Source organism: Alnus glutinosa, chromosome 14, assembly GCF_958979055.1.
Source record: "Alnus glutinosa chromosome 14, dhAlnGlut1.1, whole genome shotgun sequence".
Lineage (NCBI taxonomy): Eukaryota > Viridiplantae > Streptophyta > Magnoliopsida > Fagales > Betulaceae > Alnus > Alnus glutinosa.
In genome coordinates, this window is record NC_084899.1 from 6,422,947 (window position 1) to 6,444,783 (window position 21,837).

At 34.5% G+C, this 21,837-nt stretch overlaps 3 protein-coding genes and 1 long non-coding RNA gene across 4 annotated transcripts; 3 read left to right on the plus strand and 1 right to left on the minus strand.

The window, feature by feature from the left end:
* Positions 1–3,252: 3,252 nt before the first annotated feature.
* On the plus strand, positions 3,253–7,605 carry LOC133858048 (zinc finger CCCH domain-containing protein 34-like). The gene is made up of 3 exons (XM_062293466.1): positions 3,253–3,494; positions 4,146–4,256; positions 5,606–7,605. Exons 1-3 carry the CDS (start codon positions 3,423–3,425, stop codon positions 7,040–7,042), a joined length of 1,620 nt encoding a protein of 539 aa, XP_062149450.1. The 5' UTR covers positions 3,253–3,422; the 3' UTR covers positions 7,043–7,605.
* Positions 7,606–8,380: 775 nt separating this feature from the next.
* Positions 8,381–8,737, plus strand: LOC133856681 (uncharacterized protein At1g15400). The gene has a single exon (XM_062291739.1). It carries the CDS (start codon positions 8,381–8,383, stop codon positions 8,735–8,737), a length of 357 nt encoding a protein of 118 aa, XP_062147723.1.
* Positions 8,738–12,311: 3,574 nt separating this feature from the next.
* LOC133858101 (uncharacterized) lies at positions 12,312–14,513 on the minus strand. The gene is made up of 2 exons (XM_062293548.1): positions 14,071–14,513; positions 12,312–12,561 (listed from the first exon to the last, which is right to left on the minus strand). The coding sequence occupies exons 1-2, from the start codon at positions 14,479–14,481 to the stop codon at positions 12,406–12,408; spliced, it is 567 nt and encodes a 188-aa protein (XP_062149532.1). The 5' UTR covers positions 14,482–14,513; the 3' UTR covers positions 12,312–12,405.
* A 4,369-nt stretch (positions 14,514–18,882) lies between these two features.
* LOC133858031 (uncharacterized) lies at positions 18,883–21,608 on the plus strand. The gene is made up of 2 exons (XR_009898413.1): positions 18,883–19,474; positions 21,178–21,608. It is a non-coding gene; the product is annotated as an uncharacterized LOC133858031 (long non-coding RNA).
* The last annotated feature ends 229 nt before the right edge of the window (positions 21,609–21,837 follow it).

The following is a 21,837-nucleotide window of genomic DNA, read 5'->3' on the forward strand; positions in this document are numbered from 1 at the left end:
CAACAGCAGATGAAAAGTATCCCATATGCATCTGCAGTGGGAAGCCTGATGTATGCTCAAGTCTGCACCAGACCTGATATTGCATTAGCGGTTGGAATGCTGGGACGGTACCAAAGTAATCCAGGATTAGAGCATTGGAAAGCTGCCAAGAGGGTCATGAGATACTTGCAAGGAACCAAGGGTTACAGTTTGACTTTCAAACACGCTGATAGTTTGGAGGTCTTTGGGTATACAGATTCAGACTTTGCTGGATGTGTAGATAGCAGAAAGTCTACTTCAGGATATATCTTTCTTCTAGCTGGAGGGGCTGTATCTTGGAAAAGCAGCAAGCAGACTATAGTTGCTACATTTACCATGGAGGCAGAGTTCATTGCATGCTATGAAGCCACTACACAGGCATTGTGGTTAAGAAACTTCATTGGTGGACTAAAGATTGTCGATTCAATAGCAAAACCCATTAAGATTTTTTGCGATAATTCTGCTGCAGTTTTCTTCTCTAAGAATAACAAAAGTGGAAGCAGAAGTAAGCACATCGACATCAAGTATCTTAGTGTTAGAGATAACATTAAGAGACATGAAGTTTTCATTGAACATATTAGTACAGAATCAATGGTTACGAACCCCATGACAAAAGGTTTACCGGTAAAACAGTTTAAAGGTCATGTGGACCATATGGGACTTGTTGATTCAATTTGTACTCATCTTTGATCTATAGACATAAAGTTATTGTAATAAAGTTTATTGTGCACATTTGTTATTTTATCCATGAGGATGAATAAAGTTGGACCCGAATAACTTATAGGAAGTTCATTCATAAAGCCTAATTATCCATAAGGTACTCACGTAAGGAATGGTTTACATTGTGATACATGGAAGGGACGACCTACTTTTATAATGGTTTTACCGCCATGATTCATGTGAAACATTTCTTAACTGAGTTGGAGGATTCCATAAAAGATTGGCCAAACTAAAGAACCTAATACCATATGGTCATGTGTTATAAAGTCCAAGTAGGAGAATGTAATATATTATTCTTTTTGTTGTGGCCTTTTTATCACATTTACGGTGTTTGCTATGTTTATTATTTTTTAATAAACATATACGGTATTATGGTTATTTCTATTAATTTAGATTACCGTAAATATGGAATCGGTTAATTGATTTCAAAAATCAATTAACAATATTGTTTCCTTGATGGAAGGAAACAATACGGTGTTTACCATTTGAGGGTCCCTAACCTAGCCTATAAATATAGTGCCTGTGTACACCATCAGTACAGCCATCAAGCAATAAGCATAGGTTAGAAGACACCTCATAATTTTGTTCTTAAAAGTTCTTGAGAAGTGCTTGAGCAACAATGGCCGGAGGTATGCCTAAAACTGTTCTATTTTATTTCCGTTGCGCATGTTAGGTTAAAATAATTGTTTATATTATTTCTAACAGGTTATTGTAATGTCTAAGATGTTAATTAAATGTTAAAAATATGAATTAGAGTAATTAAGTAATTAATTAGGTAAAATGAGGAAAAAAAAACATTAAGAAAACATTTAGAATTGAGTTTCTGAATTCTATGTCCAGACGGGTCATGCAGTAGAGTCTTGTCATCTGGTGTGTCCGACGGCTTGCGGATGTGTTTGGCAGTAAGTTCACTTCTTGGCAAGTGTCCGACGGGCAAATATTGTGTATGGACGGGCTTGGCAGAAAGTTGCATTTTCAGCTCATGTCTAAAAAATGTGTTCTAGTTTAAATGACACCGTATAATATAGATCTACTACTAATAAGATAATTTAAAACGTTTTATGTTTTTGCATGTAACTTTAACGTCATGTTTGTTAGGGTATTTGTGTAAGTATTTTTTGTTTTTAGTTTCAAAAAGTATTTTAACGTAAGATAAAGGTAAGAAGCGTTTTAAGAAGTATTTTTCTATAACTTACTTAAAAAGTAAAAATGAAAAAGGTATTAAATTAAAAAAAAAAAAAAAGAGTGGCCGTGTAACCGCTCTTAGTGGAGGAAAGTACTAGTTGAGTGACCACCTCAACTATCAAACCAGAATAGGCGTGGTTGCACGACCACCTCTGGCTAAAACATAAGTGGCCACAAAATAACCTCACACCTGTTGAGGGTGGCCAATGGCTACACGATCCAATAATTGGTTTTTACTGTCATGTAATCTAATTTTATGACAATTGTATATGAGTCTACCTAATAATATTATGGTTAAATATATATATATAAAAAAAAAAAAAACCTTAAACTAATCGCTGATTTTAGAATAGCCCACCAAATTTTCAAGTTTGACGAAGTGACCCGTCAAACTACCACATTTTTCGATAATACATTTATCCTTAAAAAAACAAAAATTAAAAATTAATAAAAACAACTATTTTTTAAACCAAAAAAAAGAGAAAAAAAACTATTTTTTTTCTTCAGATAAATGCAAAATCAATCATTGTAATTAGGCGAAATTACAAATCGTTTCATATAGTATAAAAATAATTGATAAATCATCATGGTAGGCTAAAATAACAATTTAATCATTGCAGTCAAAACACTTGATAGATTCCGTTAATGTTCATATCAGCATCAATAAAATGATGACATGTGTCACTCTTATTAAAAAAAAAAAGGGAAAAACAATGCAAAATTAGTTTATGTAGTTTACTTGACTTACAATTAACTCTCCATGGAAAAATAAAAAGAAAAAAAAGAAAAAGAAAAGAAAAAAGAAAAGTAGGCCACCCTCGACCACCTCTGGGGGTGTGGCGCTTGGCCACCCCTATGGGTGGGGGTGGCTGCCTAACCTGCAACCATCCCTTTTATTGTTTCTATTTTTTTATTAAATTAAATAATTTTTAAAGTTTCAATATCTTTAACTTTTTAGATTTCTTCTTTCTTTCTTTTCTTTTTTCTTTTTTTTCTTTTTTATTTTTTGTGTAAAAATATTTTTTTATTAATTTTTATATTTGTATTTAGAGGATAAGGGTATTATAAAAAAAAAAAAAAAAGCAACTTTTTTGAAACAAAAAAAATAATTTGATGGATCACTTCAGTACACTTAAAACATTCAAGAAGCTATTCTACAATCGGGTGTTATAGTTCACATGGCTTTTATTTTTTTTTTTTTTTTTTTTTTTTTTTTTTTTATATATATATATATTTAACCCATAATATTATTATTTATTGGAAATGCAATGTAGTTAACTCTAAAATACCTCCCCTCAAAAAAACAATACATAGCCTTTAGAGACTTAAGAGTACCTCAAACCCCTAACAAAGCACCAAAATAAAACCCAATCACATACTCTCTCTCTCTCTCTCTCTCTCTCTTGTTTACGATCCGCACCACAATTCGAAGGCTCATGGCCTTTTCTTGATCTCTCTTCCCACATTTCGCTTTTCAAATACTCACATTCTCTTTGGAAATGGACGAAGAACTGCAAAAAAGGAACACCGACTGCGTGTATTTTCTAGCCTCACCCCTCACCTGTAAGAAGGTCCGTGAAAAGCAATGCGGCTGTTTCGTTTGTTTCTACGAAATATTTCTTGCTTACATGAGTTTTTTGATGCGCCTGATTGTGCTTTTATGCTGCAAATTCTTTTTTTTTTTTTTTTTTTTGTCTTACGATTCATATTCTATGGTCTGTTGGATTGGACCTACATTTGAAAGGCTCATATGCTGTGTTAGGGTTTGTTGAAACGAAGGATGACTTAGGGTTTTGGATTCTACCTGAATCGAATTACTCGTAATTTTCATGTTCTTGTACTTGGAGATAATCTGGCATTTAGATCTTTTTTATGTTGTGTTTGATATTTTGACGATTTTTTAATTTATGTTCCATGTATTCGACTTGTTATTAGGGAGCAGTGAGTTCTCTTGCGGATGATAGGGGAGTTATTATTAGTGACTTCTTGGTGTTTGGAATGTTGCACCATTATTGGTAGAAATGTTGTTTGTCTAAAACTGGGTTTTAGTGTAGATTTTATTGAATTCTACGCGTTTGCGTTTCTTGTAAGGAGGGTCTAGTTTTAGGCGTTTATGCAGTCAGGTTTTGTCGTTAGTATGCCATAATATTTGTTTCTGTTTCATGGTGAGATTGATCTTTCTTTCTTTTGTTCTTTTTAATTAATTTGTTTCTCTTTTTCAGGGGATTGATTGTGAGTATCGGCACAGTGAGATTGCGAGGCTCAATCCCAGAGATTGCTGGTACTGGTTGTCTGGCGACTGCTTTAATCCTACGTGTGCTTTTAGACACCCTGTAAGCTTGTATTCTTTTTCTCTTTCTCCTTTTCTTTTTGGGTTAAATCGTCTCCATATAGTTTGGTTAGGAACCTTAATTTATTTCCGAATATCATTTGCACATTCAATAACCTAAACCTGGGTGGTTATGCATTCTTTTCCACCAGTTTTGCTATCTTGTGTGTGTTGCAGATGAGTTTGCCTTGTTATAGGTGGTTGCATAAGTTATGTTGGATGGTATATCTTTAAGATAAGGCAGTTGCACCTTGAGAAACATATCTATTATATGCATTAATTAATAATTATTATTTTGATATATACCTTGAGATACCTGTGTTCACATATTTAGTTTCCATCATGATAGATATCATGGGTTTCATTAAAAATGTCAAGCCTTTGCATTCCTGCATGTTGCTAAATCCAAGTTTTAAATTATGTAGTAATGAAGAGGCGTACTATGAGAAACCCACCATTATGAAGTAGATGAATTTTGTTGTTACTAATATGACCTAGACGTTGTAATTGACTTATTACCCTCTTTCATACCGACTACTTTTCTGTGCTTTTCATGTGGGGAGTTAGTAGTTGATTTGATGTGGTTGGATGAGGATTAATTGATGAGATTGTGATGAGTTTTACAGTGACACCCTTGGACACTCACAAACTAGAAGACAGCTAATGTGGGTTGTTTAAATTTATAGGCTGATCGGCAGGAAATTGGTGCTTTGAAGTATTTGCATGTGCAGTCTGTAGTCTTGTAGCAAGGTCCTTGTTCCAGTGGCATGACATCATGAATGATGTAGTCTAAGCGGATCCAGCAAGGGTGGATAAGAGTTTTTAGTGCAAGGATCATGGATGATAAGTGTAGTGCCACATTCAAATCTATAATATTCAACTATGGGAGTTCTTACTTGCTGGATCCTTTCCAGAAGGGAAAAGGATCATTTTACTTTTCCATTTAGACAAGGGGGATGGAGGTTGGGTCTTTTAATTAACATGTTACTTCTGTAAAGACTGGAGTCTATGTATGATTGCAGAGAAATTGAGTGTAAGTAATAAATGAGACTGAAAAAAGTTAACGAATGGAACACAGAGATATTGTAGCACTTATGCCCAGAACTACACCTGTTTTATTCTCAATCTGTTGATAGTATCTTACTTTTAAGGTGTATTTTAAACTTGTTCTATCATGTTTGACCGTATCAGAGCTTTTCTTTTGCACATCTTTTGCATTCCTTTTTTTTTTTTTTTTTTCTTTTTTTTTTTTTGGTGTTTGAATTATATGCCAGGGGATTAGTGTCTTTACTAGTCTCATCATCTCTTGGCATTTGCTTATGTCATTTGAGCTAAAGTTTGTTATTTTTGAAGCCATTGGATGGGCATGCTGGAGCGGCACCTGAATCTGCCCACTGTTCGACACCTGTGAACAAGACCAATGTTCCCTGTTACTTTTACTTAAATGGGTTCTGCAATAAAGGTGACAGATGCTCTTTTATGCATGGTCCTGATGGTAATGCACCTGCTGGGAAATCTACTAAGACTGCCTCTAGAAGCAGTGATACACCTGCGTTAGAAAACAAGACATCTGCCGGAAGTGAGACAGGGTCAGCACCAGCAGAAACACATCTGAATCCATCTGAAAGTGCTTCTAAGGTACCAGTCAATTTGAATTTTCTTCCTAAGGAAGAACTTCAGCAAGCAGTACCCAAAATTCTCTTCCTGCAAAGTGCCTCTCCACAGATTGCTGTTTGTGAGTATGATGATGCAGTGATTAGGTCAGAGTCCTTGATTCCAGCAGAAGGTTTTATTCAAGGAAGATCTCATATATGCACAGATCAGAGTTCAGACGAGCAAGTGGAAGACCATATTGAGGAGCCAGAGGAACGGTGGGAATCATCCCCTGGCTTTGATGTTCTTGTGGATGATAAATCAGAGAATTTGTGCTATGAGGATGATCCAGAGTATTTGCTGGACCTTGATAGGGAACACAGAGAGCTGAATAGCCACTTCTTGGTGTGTGATTTTGAAGATTCAGTTGAGTATGATCACACGTACCCTGATGCAGAACTTCTTTGTGAACGTGATATATGTGATGGCTTTGACCATCTGGACGATGACCGTCTTTTCACTAATGTCAAAAGAGTTCCTGGTCATTCAAGAGGCAAAATGTTGGGTTCTATATTGTCTGGGAAGAGGAAATTCATGCCAATGGAACTGACAGTTGGTGACTGTCACGGCATGGATCTTCGAGACCATCTGGGAAAACGCAGGGTGATTGATGGTTGTCGAATTACTAGCTCATCAAGAAGGCATGGCTCCGCCCATCTAATTGATCGTAGCCAGAAAAGGCCTCAAAGGCGGCATGGTATGGGTCAACGGCTACATAGAAGATTGGCATCGGAAGTGGGAAAGAATACTATTGAATCACATCGTGAGAATGGGACCTTTTTAAATGGTGCCAACCAACATGGTTTGCTGAGGCACTCACTGCAAGATAGGTCAAAGAAGAATTTCAGGAAAAGAAGGCTACCTAAACGGCACTTCTCAAGTGAAGTTTCAAGGGAACCAATTGAAAGAGAGAGGAGATCGACTCAGGAGTCTACTACGTTTACTGGACCCAAGACCCTTGCCCAGATTAAAGAGGAGAAGAAAAAAGCTGAAGACAATGGGGATTGCATGTGGAAAGTTGGGAATTCAAGCAGAACTACATTGTCTAACTTCCAAGGTCCCAAACCCTTGAGTGAAATCCTCAAGGGCAAAGGTAGGCTGGATTCTGTCAGGGACGGTGATACTAGTGGCCACTAAAAAATGAGCTGTTGGGGCTGAGAGGAATCATGGGCATTTAGTGATAAGTAGTAATTTTACAGAGCAATCATCAACATTTAGTAATCAGTGGTAATCTTACAGAAGATGACGATGAAGACAAAAAAATGGCCTAAGGAGACCTCTAGCAGTATTTTGTGATCCTTGGATGTGCAGGACTCTGTAATTTACATTATAAAGAAGGTAATGAGGGCCTTGAGGAGAAGCTTACCTTTACTTGTTCTCAGACCTCAAGATCACTTCTGTAGCCCCCAATTATTCCTAATCTCTGAAAGTTCAAAGGCTACAGCTAGCCGGCTTTTGCTTTTACACCCTTATACAAAAATCTTAGATCAGTGTTATCAAAGCTTGTCTTGATTTCTTGTACAGATCGAGGTGCTGATGAATAGTCACGTAGTGATTTTTGCCTTTGTATTAGAAAAGTTAATGTGCATAACCCCTCTTTGACGGTATCCATTTTGTTGCATAACAATGATGGAGTTAGTTCTCTTTTGGATTTGTTTTTGTCAGTCATTTGTGAGTAGTGATTTGCCTCTTGACTTTTATTCTCGTCCGTCTATTTTGTTGATTTGTTGGCCTAGAAATGCTGAAACGCTGGATGGGAGGACTACGAAAGCCAGAAGCTCTCGGTGTTCATCCCACTTCCTCCTGTGATTTGATGTGATTATGGCATTCGATTGATGATGATGATGATGATGTGATTATTAGATACGATTTGTCAAACCATTTCCTAAAACATCAAGATTGAGCAAGGGTTAAATAAGAAGGTTAATTACTAGATATAGAATAAGACTATATATATATATATATATATAGCTTCAATTTTTAACCTCTATAACGGTGTAGTTACTATACCTGCAAAGCAAAAATAGTTGGGAAATAACAACCGCTGGTAGATTTGGCCATTTTCATGACCTTAACAAATCAGATTATATGGCATCAGATTTTGACGTATCCCCAATTTCACGATAAATAACCAGAAAATCTCCAAAGTCATTCGATATTATTGCTACTTATTGTGGAACTCGCCAGTCAAATGTAATTTGACCTTATCTTCAATTCAAAAAAGCAATATTACTTAAAATCCCCAGGGGAAGTTGTTAGATTTTGCAAATCTTAAAGGAGGATTCTCTAATTTGTCATCCTATCTACCTCATATATATATACCACCTTACGTCTCTTCCCTTTTATTCTTCATTTGTCATTTTCCCTTCTCCCCGTGCATTTATAATACACAAGAAAAAGTCTAACACCGTTTATGTATAAAGCTACTTGCAATTCATATTTCCTTCCAGCAGAGAACCCTCTAGAGGGAGAGAGATGGCTGGGTTCCAAAGGTCTACCACATCTTTTAGAAGACAAGGGTCGTCAGGTTTGGTATGGGATGACAGGTTTCTATCAGGGGACTTGAGCAAAACGAGGCCCAACCCAAAAGACAAAGAGATGGTGGAATTCAGAGACCTTAGGCCATCTCGGAGCGTCGGGTCAGTCGGTATGTTGGAGCGTAGCCAATCCACCGGAGGCGGAGGACACGCTGCGTATCGGTTGACTGTCAAGGTTGAACCGCCAACCCTGGACCCGCCTTCTCCTAAGCTCGCCGGCTGCGGCCTTTGTGGCTTATTCGGAAAGTCAGTGATGATCCATCAACCCAAATCAAATAAGAGTAGGCCAAAGTGACTTTGTCCCGTAATATATATATATATATATATATATATATATATATATATATATATATATATATATATATATATATTCCAATTTATTTTTCTAATTCCCTTCCACCTTTTTTTGTTTACTGTCCTCCTTTTGATGGTGTATTTGGTTTTGGGTTGTTCTAATGTATGTGTGTATATAGAAGAGTAGCTAGCAGGAGTTGAATTACATTAATCACAACAAAAAACTGGGGTCCAATTACGATCAAAGAGCACAAACCGATGGAACGTGTACGTTTGGTTTTTGGTTTCTTGGATTTTTAATGGAAAGTTTCCCTATTTTAATTACTTTATCTGTTCATCCAAAAAGAAAACGATCGAGTGCCAATTTCTCTTCAATGTTTACTATGAACCTCAGGAGATAGTGGAAGAATGTTTACCACCATAGCTGCCTGAAAACGAGTGACAATTATTGTAATCTCATTTATTCCTCAAAGGTGGGCGTTTCTCAAAGCAATTAATTTGACTCCTTTCCATCCATGAATTCAATGGGCACCCCATTACTCCCCCTCAAAACACCCCATCACCACAAAAACAAAAAAAAAAAAAGCAAAAAAAGAAAAAAGAAAAAAAAGAAAAAAAAAAGAGAAGAAAATCTTGGCCAGTAGTAAAAGGAAAACTGTAAAAGATTGTAAATGATGGTAAGGGACTTGGCTTATGTGTTGTAAAAGAAACTGTAGTTTATTTAACGGTCGAAATTTAATTCACTCTTCTTTTTTCTTTTGTGGAAAACTTGGAATTAATTTGACCCCTTATACCCCAAATCGCATAATTGGCAATCGTCTAGTGTTATTCTAAACAATTCCATTTTCATTTTTCGGTGCATCTCCAAACTTTTCCGACTGCTTTACAATTTCATTGAAATTCCCGACACACATCCGAAGTTGAGGAGAGAAATATTTGAAGTGAGATAGGAGCTTCCATGATTCTTTTCTTTTTGCTAATTGGAATTTCAAATCAAATTTATGAATAATAAAATTGTGACAACTTTGGTTGCGATGCAACCAATTTTGTCCTTCCTTTTCTTGTCATTATTTAATATATTCTCTATTTTTTTTATTGCCTAACACTTACAAGAAGATAATATAAAAGAAATATTTTAAACCAAAGATATTTATATTAATAATTTAATATCAGTCATTATCTTTGTCCATTTTGATCCTACTCTTGGGCCATTTGATGTCTACCCCTTGTTGTGTGATAGAACCATTATTCTATGTCTCAATTCTCATTAACAGCACTATTAGGGTAGAAAATACAATTAATCAAAGATTTGCAGCGTGATATGTATATACAGGTGGCCTCAGTAGCAATCATAATTAAATAAAAAAATACGCAATAAAATAAATAAACCATAGGGTCCTTGCTAAGATAATGTCATGCCTAGGCTTATGCACATGTCGACTTTCTTCTGGTCCAATTACATTGATTTTTTTTTTTTTTTTTTTAATTTTTTATGATAATTAAAATGCTTAAAAGGTTGATTTTCATTAATATTGTTTCTGGCTGGGGTCATACCTATTAGGAAATAGTAAATTAAGAGAATAAAGTAAGACCTTTTTAACCACTATATTCCCCCCTTGTCCATAGGGCTAGGGTACAATTACGTAACTCTTAAGACTAATAATTTTTAATACGTTTTGCAAACTTAACAGAAATTTAATATGAAATTAGTGAGATAGGATGAGAGTTCTGACCCGTTTAATTAAATAGGCCGTATTAGAATTGACTTATATAGTTTTATACGCATACCTTGACACAACTAAAATACGAATTGCCACCGTTAGTGCCTTCTTCACTAGGGAAGGACTGATGAATCAATATCTATTACCTATGCCTTCAAGTACCTAGCATAAAACAAAAAAATAAGTAACACATTATTTATAGTTTTTTAATGGTCCAAATTTAAATTTTAAGTTTTCAATGAGAAGAGATAGATAATAAAATTAAATCTGAACCATTGAAAAACTACAAAAAAAAAAATCTTTTATAATTTTTTTTACAGCACTTAATCCATATCCTACCATTAGATACTCCAATAAAGAGTTTATTTATTGAAAAAACTTCATTTATAACTTCTGATCTTTTATCACTTTCGTAATTAAGTACTCAAACTTTAAAAAGTGTTTATCTTTCAATTTTTTTTTTTTTTTAATTTCAACATTCCGTTAGAATTTTCCGTTAAATTCTATTAAAATTTTCAAAATACATTTAAATTTAATACTTTTTATAATGTAAACCTTTTAAAATTAAGTTTTTTACCCCCTAATTTTTTATTTTATTTTATTTTTAAATTAAATGGAGAATGTCGTAAACAAGGCAAAATCACCGGAGCCATCTATATAATATAGAATTTAATGGCAAGGAATATTCGCACTACCGGCTCCCCGAGGTTTTGTTAATGTACTAATAATAATTAATAAGAGCTTGGAAAAGGCATGACCACATAAAAAATAAAAAAAATAAAAAAAATAAAAAATAAAAAATAAAAAATAAAAAATAAATGAGGTCATTTGCTTAAAATAATTTTTGGAAAAACTTCACTTATAATACATAATCTTTTATCATTTTTAAAAAATGGTATTCAAACTTTAAAAAGTGTCAATTTCGGGTATTCATTGTTTAATTTTTTTTTGAATTTAACCATCCGTTAGAATTTTCCGTTAAATCCGATCGAAATTCTCAAAATATCCCTATGTATTTTTTTTTTTTTAAAAAAAATTATAATTTTTTTCAAAGATTTGATTTAGACATAGGTATTTTTGTAAATTTCATTAAATTCTGACAAACACCTAAATCCTAACAATTTTCTTTTTCTTTTTCTTTTTTTCCTAAAAAAAGAGGAGTATTTTGAAAATTTTGACAAGATTTAACAAAAAATTCTAACAGAAGATTGAAATTGAAAAAAGTAAAAATAAAATATGAATACTTTAAATTAACACTTTTTAAAAGTTTGGGTACCTTTTTTCAAAACTGGTGAAAAATCATGGATTATCAGTAAAGTTCTCCCATAATTTCACTTGGAGACTGTAGCTTATTATAGATCAGGATAGCCTGCATATCCTTTATTTTTTTTCCTAGTAGAAAGGAGTGTGGCCGACAATTTGTTACACGATTCACGAATCCAACACTAAATTAGCGAGTTAAGATTGAGAAGTATGACCCGTTTAATTCAATGGGTTCGGTTAGGGTTGACCTATATATTCTTATATCCTTGCTTCACATAACTCGAACCCGATATGCAACATAACAGCCAAAAAAAAATTTCACGATCAATAAATCCAATACAAAATTAGCGGATAAGAGTTGAAGAGTCTGACCCATTTAATTAAATAAGTCGGGTTATGATTAACCTATATAATCTTATACTCATACTTCAATACAACCCAAATCCAATACGTCAGTACGAATTATGCAACAACACATCCAAAAAATGTGACGGGAACCAAAACTAGTTAAAATAATTATGTTACACAATATTACAATGCCCTTTATATATATATATATTCAGACCTATGATCAATACAAGAAAGGATCAAATTGAAGTATCAAATACAAAGCGAGAGCTTGTAAAAGGCATCATAGTACTCGCATGAATTAGTGTTGGATATATATATATATATATAATATTACTCAATCCAAAGCCTTTTGGATCTTCGTTTTAAATAACAAAATGCATAGCTTTTCCATTGAAAAGTAAAGGAAACAACCTGTTGAGTGGGTAACGAAGGACCCGAAACTTGAGCCCACGATGCAATGCCAGGCCGGCCCATAGACTCGATCAAACTCCTGTGCCCCATAAAAAACGTTCAAAATTAGCCATCGAATCCACATATAAAGGAAAAAAAAATAATAAAGACTGATTTTCACTGTCACATCATCTCAATTATATAATGATCATTAATAGTTTACTAAATAACGATCTTTCCTTAATATTGTTATAAGAGAAATGCCAGATTTTTCAAATTTTTCTTCCAAAATTTATTTCTTAAATGACGGGTCACAATCCTATAGAATCAATTATTCGATTGTATGAGATTGTGACACATCATTCGAAAACAAATTTTTTTTCAAAAAAAAAAAAAGGAAAAAAAAAAGTGTAGCACTCTTCTTGTTATAAATCGTAGTATAGATGTGCTTAGACCGAGATTATAGTAGTAATTTAGTGCATGATTAGCTCAATAAGTTTATTTTCTTCATCATACACATGGGGTGTTGAACTCTTTATCCAATTGAATATCTAATAATTATCTGGACAACCTAGCTAGATGTGGAGCATGGTCTAGATTAAATGGTCCTGAATTTAAAAAGTCTTTTAATGGTTTCTATCGTGAGATCTTGTGAATGGGACTGTTCATGAGTGGGCACACCTAGAGAGAGAAAGCTAGAGAGAGAGATATTATTCCATGTTCCCCCTATTTCCATAGACGAGCCAAAAAGGTGTTGAGAAAAAGAGATGAAAAGGAAAATTCTAATTCATGGATCATCTAGGGGTAGGGGTAGAGCTAACTATTACAATTTTGGGGTTAAATTTAAAAAAATAAAAATAAAAATTGGAGAGGCAAAACAGAATTAGGAGTAAAATTTTAATTTTTTAATTTTTTTTTTGAAAAAACCTTAGGGCTTGGGGGCAGGCCTCCCAAAGCCTCAAGCAGTTCCGCTCCTGTATATGGGGTTCCGTCGACGGACATCAATCATCCAACAATGAAAATATCAAAATAAACAACTCCAACAAGTTAAATAATCGATCACAAGACACATTTTTGGCTTGGCATCATTAGCCCTCTTTCTATGTCACTTTTGAAGAAGACCACGATAATTTGGAGCTTATTTTGGACACAATGCTTGCTAGTAAATCTTACAATTTTTTTATACAGCTCGCAAATTCAATATGAATTCAACATAAAATTAGTGGGTTAGAGTTGATGGATTTGACATGTTAAATTAATTAAATAGATAGAGTTAGAATTAATTTATTTTGTCCTATGCCCATGTCTCGATACAACTCGAACTTGACATTTAAAGCTAACAATTTTTTATACTCACAAACTCAATACAAAATTAGTGGATTAAGGTCGGATTAGCTAAATTTTACTTATATAATCTTATATCGATGCCTTGACAGGCGAAAACGAATTGCCACCTCTCCTTCGTATAACAATTTAATACCTTGTTTTGTTTATTGGGAGGGAATTCCGGCCAACGATCGAGTGTTGAAGTTGCATGAGTAATGAATTTCTTAAGAACAACTTTCAGAGAAGTATCAATGAATCAATGAATGAAATCTTTGAAGCATACCTTCTTTACGTTGAAGGCCATGTGTTTGGAGCTAAACTTGTCCAAGCTGTCATAAGTACGCCTTGCGCATCGGAAGGCATGCACTTGCATGAATCCAGGCATGTCGGAGACAAGCACCTTCACTTGAAGAAATGTCGCCACCGATGCCAAATTCGTTTCCACATGGGAAACCGATTTCCTTGCCTCAACCAATTCTCCCTTAACTCCTCCATCCTCCGCCACTCTCCGGCCACCTCGCTCAATTTCCTTGCACGTTTTCGATTTCCTCAACAACCAACTTCGTTGAACGGATCTTTTGTCCACCGCATGTACAGCCGGCAGCTCAGGCACCGGCTGCCTTATATGATTTCCAGCGGTCGACTTGTAAATGGACATGAATCCTTTCTTTTGCTTCTCATGGGTGGCAGCCATTGCTTGCTGTTGGTCATAAGGTACAAAATGTATATATATATATATAATGCTTGGAATCATGACCACAAGGAAGACCCATTAAACTAATGTTGATTAGGAAGTGGGAAAAGATAAAGAAAAGAAGTGAACCATGTGTAATTGGCTATAGCCATGGATAATAAAAGGTGGTCCTTTGCTATATGACAGATTTGATATATATGGTTGTTGCTTCAAATTAATAATGCTTCTTGTGATTGGAGACTGATCGATGATTATTTGCCTTTGGGGCATATTTGTCTCCAATGGTTTGTTTCTGGACAGCCAGCACACAAGGACCCCTACCATCCACAGTCTATTTTTTTGTGGTACCAAACAAAAGGATCATTATCATTATCTTATCATTATATAGACGACAGAGAGAATTGACTAGGAGGAAATGTTTTGCCAACCAATCAAAACTTGCAAAAATCAGATGAATTATGTTTGTTTCAGAAGACAGACATACATACATATATATATATATATATATAGTCTCTTCCCTAGTAAGTGTACTTCAGCGTCTAACACTAAATTATCCGAAAATCGCTGCCTTTTTTTCTCTCCGCTTCTGCTATAATTTTTCTAATATTTTTATACCATTACAATATTCTACATTTACCATCTTCTGTTGCCCTCAGTTACCATGCCATGCATACAAATTTGTTTCACTAATTACGTTCAAGAAAAGTCTTTCAGCATTATATTAGTAAATGTTTAGCACCACCTTGAAGCTATAGCTAGCTTCAACATGTGCAATCTTTCTCTTGACTTGGGTAATTTATTTTAATGACTTGGGGGGGGGGGGGGGGGGTGCATGTTGTCGGCAGCAAGGACCCATATTTGTATGGCCTAGAAAAATAAAGAAATCCACATATGTATGGTCCTCATTTACAAGTATATATTGGCGCTGTAGCAAAAAATTCACAAAAAAGCTCTACATCTGGCTATCTAATGGTCCGTTTGGGTGTTGAATCCGAATATTATTCGAATTCACTGCGAGAATTACGAGGTTTGACTTTGTGAGATAAAATTTGAAAAAATTTGAAAATTTTTGAAAAAGTTGAATAAAATATAATTTATTTTTGAAAAAAGTTGAATATTATTCTGAATATTATTCAAAACAAACACACCATTAGCTAAGGATTTGCTAAGCTGCTGTATAGTGCTCAGCAAATTAGCACATCAATGCATAATTTATATTAATGAAAAATCAATCCGATTCTCTCTGTTCTTTAGGAATAGTGAAAATAAATAAATAAAAGAACATTTTAAAGGGAATAGTAAAAGTGTCTAGCTAAAATGTGAAGCCGCATGCAGTTGATTTGAAAAAGTGGGTAGCTATAATAGAAAAAATGTGTTCTTTAACTAAATTTTAGCTAAACCGAATGTGAATACTCAATAATAGAAGTTCTTGCTCCTCTAATTGGGCTTGAAACTTGTATCAAGGATTTCGACCATAATGTATGCTTGAATTTGAATGAGTTTTGAGCTTATGTTTTAGCAATGGTGTCATATAATTTGTGATTTATTTATTTATTTATTGGTTGAAATTTGTCAATTTGAATGAGTTAGATCCATTTCCAAATAAATGTGGCCTAAATAGTGGGGGTGGATCTGGTCTGTTTGTTAGAGTGCATGTAGACATTGATGGGTGATTTTGTATTTTAGTTCCTCATTTCCCTGGAATAAACAAAGTGTTAGTTTCATGTGGTATATGGGCTTCGAAGCTTTCAGTGGCTTACCCCTTTTATAGGGTTTTTGTGGGCTAAAAGCTGAGCAACAAACCTTTCAATGAGACTGTCAATTGCTGATAATTGAAGCAATTAATTGATGAGAAGCCCCCATTCAATATTTTAATGATTTTTGTGGTAGTGCGTGCGCGCAAACAATATCTGCTTAATTTGTAATAGTAAGGGTAATGTCGGTTTCAGGTTGTGTTGAGGCATGAGTATAATACTATATAAATCAATCATGACTCGATCAATTTAATTAAACGGGTCAGACTCTTTAACCTAACTTGTAAATTTTGTGTTTAGTTCGTGTTGGATTCGTAAATTCTGTAAAAAAATTATTTACCTTAATATGTATGCATGTTTGGTGTAGGCGCGTACATGTGTGCGAACGTGTCTGTGTGCCTGTTAGTTTGTTTGTGTGTGAGAGTGAGAGTGAGCGAGAGAAAGAAAGAGATTATCGGAATAAGAATTAGGTCTTACAACAGTTTAATTAGTTAATCTCACTATCTATCTAAGTTTTAGTTAGAAAAGGGGAATCAAATTAGTCATAGAAAGAAAAAGGGAAAGATGAAAGGCATAAATATTGGATAGGAAGAAAATGTAGTTTCACTATCATCTGCTCATAAGAGGGAATCATGATGGTAAATGAATGCAAATTATGCCATTCTCATACCTTCAGGGGAATAAAAACAAAAGTGAAAAGTACATACAACCTCCTCTCTAGTTATCATGCAATTTGTAATGTTTTTCTCGAATTTTCAATTGCAGCAATGTCCCCGTCCCGGCCCCCCAAACTACAGTTGGGTTGCAATGTACCTATTCCATACAAAAAATGAAAGAAAAAAAAAATGCATTTGGTAAAAAATTCAGAAAAAAAAAAAAAAACCAATAAAAAATTATGAGCTCGTTTGTTTTGATTTTTAGAATGTGATTTTTGTTTTTTGGTTATGATGTTTTGTGCGCTAAGTTTGTTAATGGTTTTGTTTTTTTATTAAAAGAAAAATCAAGAAAAGGATTAGCAAATGAGCCCTAATTTTTTAATTTTTTTTTTTTATTATTTCTTTGCATTTCATGAAGAAGAAAAAAAAAAAGATTTTTCCCATTGTTTTTATTTTCTTAAAAAAAAAAATTAGCAAGGGTATTTATGTCATTTTCTTGTATGGCTTGTAACTTAATTTGGGAAAACATTGCTGCAATTGAAAGTTTAGAAAAACATTACAAATTGGATAATTTAATAATTTGAGAGGGTTATTTCCCCAAAACAAAAACTTTGGCTGTCCTAGTCAATGGTCTACAAGAAAGATAAACATAAAGAAATGCACACTCAAGTTTTGTAAAATATATGCTCCTATTTTTGTTGAAAGAAATGAAAACTTAGTGGAAATCTATGTAAATAATTTAACCTAATTATTATTGCTCCGTTTTATTATGTGACCAACCATTTCATCTTGTTCCTGTCATTCATGTATGCAGTTATGCGTTAGCCAGGGTGCTTGAAAGGTTTGAACCAACCATGAGCCATGGTCCATTAAAGTTTGGGCCTTATGGCCATGGGAGAAGTGTTCACTCATTGACTTGTCAGTAAAAATCACTATTAAATTGTGGGTTATCATTATTAGATTTAGGATCCAATTGTGATTTTCACTGTCACATCAAAAAGTGTGCGCTTGAGAGTATGGAAACAAGAGTGTGACACCGAGCAGAACTTTGATTGTTCTGACGGCATATGATAACAACAGAAACTAAAAATTAAAAACTAAAAAGAAAAAAATAACGAATTGATAAGAGAAATACCTTATTCGCCCAAAAGAAGCAAACATAGAATAATTCTAAAATATTGAAATTTTTATTGATATTTCAAAAGCGAATTGGAAAACAACATTGACTAGATAAATTTATATAGGCTAGGTTTTGAGCAGAGATAGAGCTACATGGTAGCTTGGGGGCGTGGCGCCTCCCAAGCCACCATGTTTTTCCCAAATTCTTTTAAAATATTGTTATAATTTTTTTAGTTTTTTTGTTTTGCCCCACTAAATTTGTTATTTTTTAATTTTGCCCCTATAAATTTCAAATGCTAGCTCAACCCTGGTTTTGAGTATTCTTCAAACAAAATACTTGTAGAAAAAAAAAAAAAAAAAATACACAAATGTCCTTAAACTTGGAGACAATAAAATTCTTGTAGACAAATAAACTTTCTTCAAATATTATGCTAGATTCTTCCCGTTCTTGTGCTGCTCTTATTCTAAGATATTATTCAAATACTAAGTCTGATTCTCTAAAACAGAGTATGTGTAACATTTTTCACCCGACAAAGCTTCCCTTCAAGCTCAAGTAAAGAATATAGGGTGGACAGGAGGAAGCAGTTCTTTTCTAGACTTTAGTCCTAGCCTACTAGGCTACTAGGATGCTTCCTTAATTATAACTGTAGGCCATAAAATTACCTTCCCTTCTTGTTTTCTCCAATTTATCCTCTTCAGCTCTTCTTTCTTTCTTCATAAGAATAATGAGAAAAGAGCAGAAATGGGGGGGTCCTTGCAGCCCAAAAACATTCTGCTCAACTTCTGGCTTGGTGTTTTGGACTGAAGGGAGCTCCCACTTCTCCTTTCCTCCACTCATCTTCTCAGCTTCGAAGAATTGTTGGTGGTATCGATCTCTATCATTACCAAATGTGTGAGCTCTTCAAGGAACTTTTTTGTGAGTACAGCTTTTATTTTGGTTAGATTTAGATCTATAGAAATCTCTAATGCTATGTGATATATTAGAGAAATGATTCTCGTACACAAAACTTACAACAACGATACAACAGGCTTACGTGGAAAGTGATTTTTTATTATTTTTGTTTTTTCTTTTCTTTTCTTTTGGGTTTGAAAACTGGTTGGAGGGGATTGAAATTTTCATTTCCCCTCCAACGCAGCTCTCTCTCTCTCTCTCTCTCTCTCTCTCTCTCTCTCTCTCTCTCTCTCTCTCTCTCTCTCTCTCTCTCTCTCTCTCTCTCTCTCTCCAACTACCGTTGCTGCCGCTGGTCTTCCCCTTCCCGGCGCCGCTTCACTGGCGGTCGGTCTCCTCCGTCCGAAACCGCCGCTGGTCTCCCGCTCGCTCGCTCACTCACCGGTCGTGACCGACCCTCTCGGCGGTCGGCTTCTATCTTGGTGGTCGGCCACCCTCCACCGGGCCATCCTTCACCGGCGTTCTGTTTCCGGCGGATTTGGCGGCCGGATCTGTATCCGTCGACGCTAAAAAAGGTACTCGTTGTCACTGGCAGATCTCCCACTTTGCCTTTGTGGGCTGTGAGTTTCTATCAATATTACTATTTTTTAGTTTTATCTTCTCTATTGAATTTTTTGTTCATTTGTTGATCATCGAGTTTGGCTGTTTTGCTATTGTGGGGTTGTCTTGTTTTTGATTCATTATAAGTTTGATGACCTTTCAACTCTTTCACTTCTTTTTATATCTCCTTTGCTGGAGCTTATTCGCTTGCGTGATTGGGACAGAGAGAAAAAATAAATAAGGATTTATCAATGAAAATTATTATCAATAGGAGGTGGTGTTGGAAATAGATGTTGTTTCTAGTTTCAAAAGCCTTTTTGAAATGAAACTTTAGAATCTCTTTTAGTATAGTTTGTATCTTTGATTGAAAGAACAATTGCAATGTAAGCATCTTAAGCAGACTAAACTAGTATCAGCCATATTTCTCCGGACTAACCAAAATACCTTTTGTGCTACAGGAATAGCCACTCCAATACTCCATCAATGAAATATTGATTCTTTCTTTCTCTTATTCTTTACAAAAAAAAAAAAAAAAAAAAAAAAACTCTGAAAAATAATATTTAAATAAAACAGAGAGTAGAATAGATAATTGTTGGAGTGTGTATAGAAAAACATTTTCTAACATAGAAATTTGTATTTTTTCACTTGGTATTTTAGCTATTGGAGATGCTCTTAACATGTTCTCAATCTTTGATTTCTGTTTGTGGTAGTCCATTTATATCCCTGTTTTTTTTTTTTTTTTTTCCTTTTTGTTTTGTTTTGTCTCAGTTTACTAACTTAGAATGCAAGAAATCAAATTGCAATGAGCTAGAAGATTACCATTTCTTTTTATGCCGTGTTTTTACCCTTTTTTGATCTCATCTTTTCTATTTAGCTCTTGACTTTCTTTTGTATTGATGTTTTAAGGCACTGAGTTAATAGTGAAGAAAGTTTAAAGCGTTTAGCTAATAGTTTTGCGGAAACTTTTATCTAATTCTGATTTATCTGCAATCAATCAACTAGTTGTTCCGTTGAATTCTTTATTTGTATACTATTGCTTGCAGGACAACAGTTGCATGTTGCCTCCTAGATGCTTCAATCAAATCTAGATTTCTAAAATTGTCAACAGATCATCTTGCTTTAATAGTTGTTTTCATGGTAAATATTAAACTTTTTTTTTTGATAAGTAAACAGTTCGATAACTTCTGCAATGACTGTTCTTGTTCTAGTATTTCTCTCTTAAAGGTAGGTACTGCTTCTTGCAAGTTTGTGATTTTTTGTTGGTAAATACATATACAATGACCATTGATGAGGATTGGGATGCTTTATAATTATGGCTTAATTATTTGGCTATGTATCTCGACTTGAAAATTTTTATGGTGGATCTTCATGAAATTGCTTTATTTTTATGGTTGCAGTTGGTCCAGCAATGATATTCATGTGTGAGCAGTAAATATTAAGTAGTAATCTGACCATACAATGGTGATTGTTGAGAGTATTTATCCAAGTTAATTTTTTTTTTTGTAGCTAATAGCCTTTGCGCATTTTACTTATCCAAGTTAATTTTGTTGTTGTTGCCCTTGCTCTTATCTTGAAGTTCCTTTTATTGATATCTTTATGGTTATTTTTCCTGTATTGTTAGGTTTTTTGCTACCACCAATGCAGCATCAATGTTTTTTACAATTTGAATGATTTTCAGGCTGCTGTTGAGGAAGGTATTGTAGTTGGTGGTGGATGCACCTTGCCGAAGGTGCTGCATCAAGATCCTGTCCCTTCAAGAAGTCCAGCAAATGAGCTTAGATGGAGACTTCGGAAGTGCTGTCCTTCCAAATCAAGTCTGCAGCAGCTCTGATGGCGGAATTGTTTAATGTAGTCTTAGCTAATGACAAGGATTCTTCTTCCAAATTGGGAGCTTATACTGTTTATAACAATCTGTTCATAGCTTTCCATATGGCATGTATTAGTTAAGCCACAACTGGCATGTATTATTTTGCCTTCTGTATTTTAGTGTTTGAAACTGTCCCACTCAAATGCTATTTAGAAAGCAAGGAAAAGCATGAAATTGTAAGGCCTTGTTTCGAGTGTGTAAATTTGAAAATTTCAGTACAGTAGTTACTATGTGATTGTGCAGTTTTGTGCCTTGTTAAAAAGTGGTTATCGATTGTTGTGGTCAGTTTACATTTCTTCTTGATTGCTCAACTGAATGGTGAGTTACTGTTGTGTTGGTTAAAAATCTATTTGCTACCAAAATCGTGTAAAGGGTCATCTTACAAGTCGTCAAGCATTCACTAGAAGATGCAGCTCTCAATAGAGCTTACATATAAAAGCCGAAATCTCATAGGAAATTGTTTTTACTTTC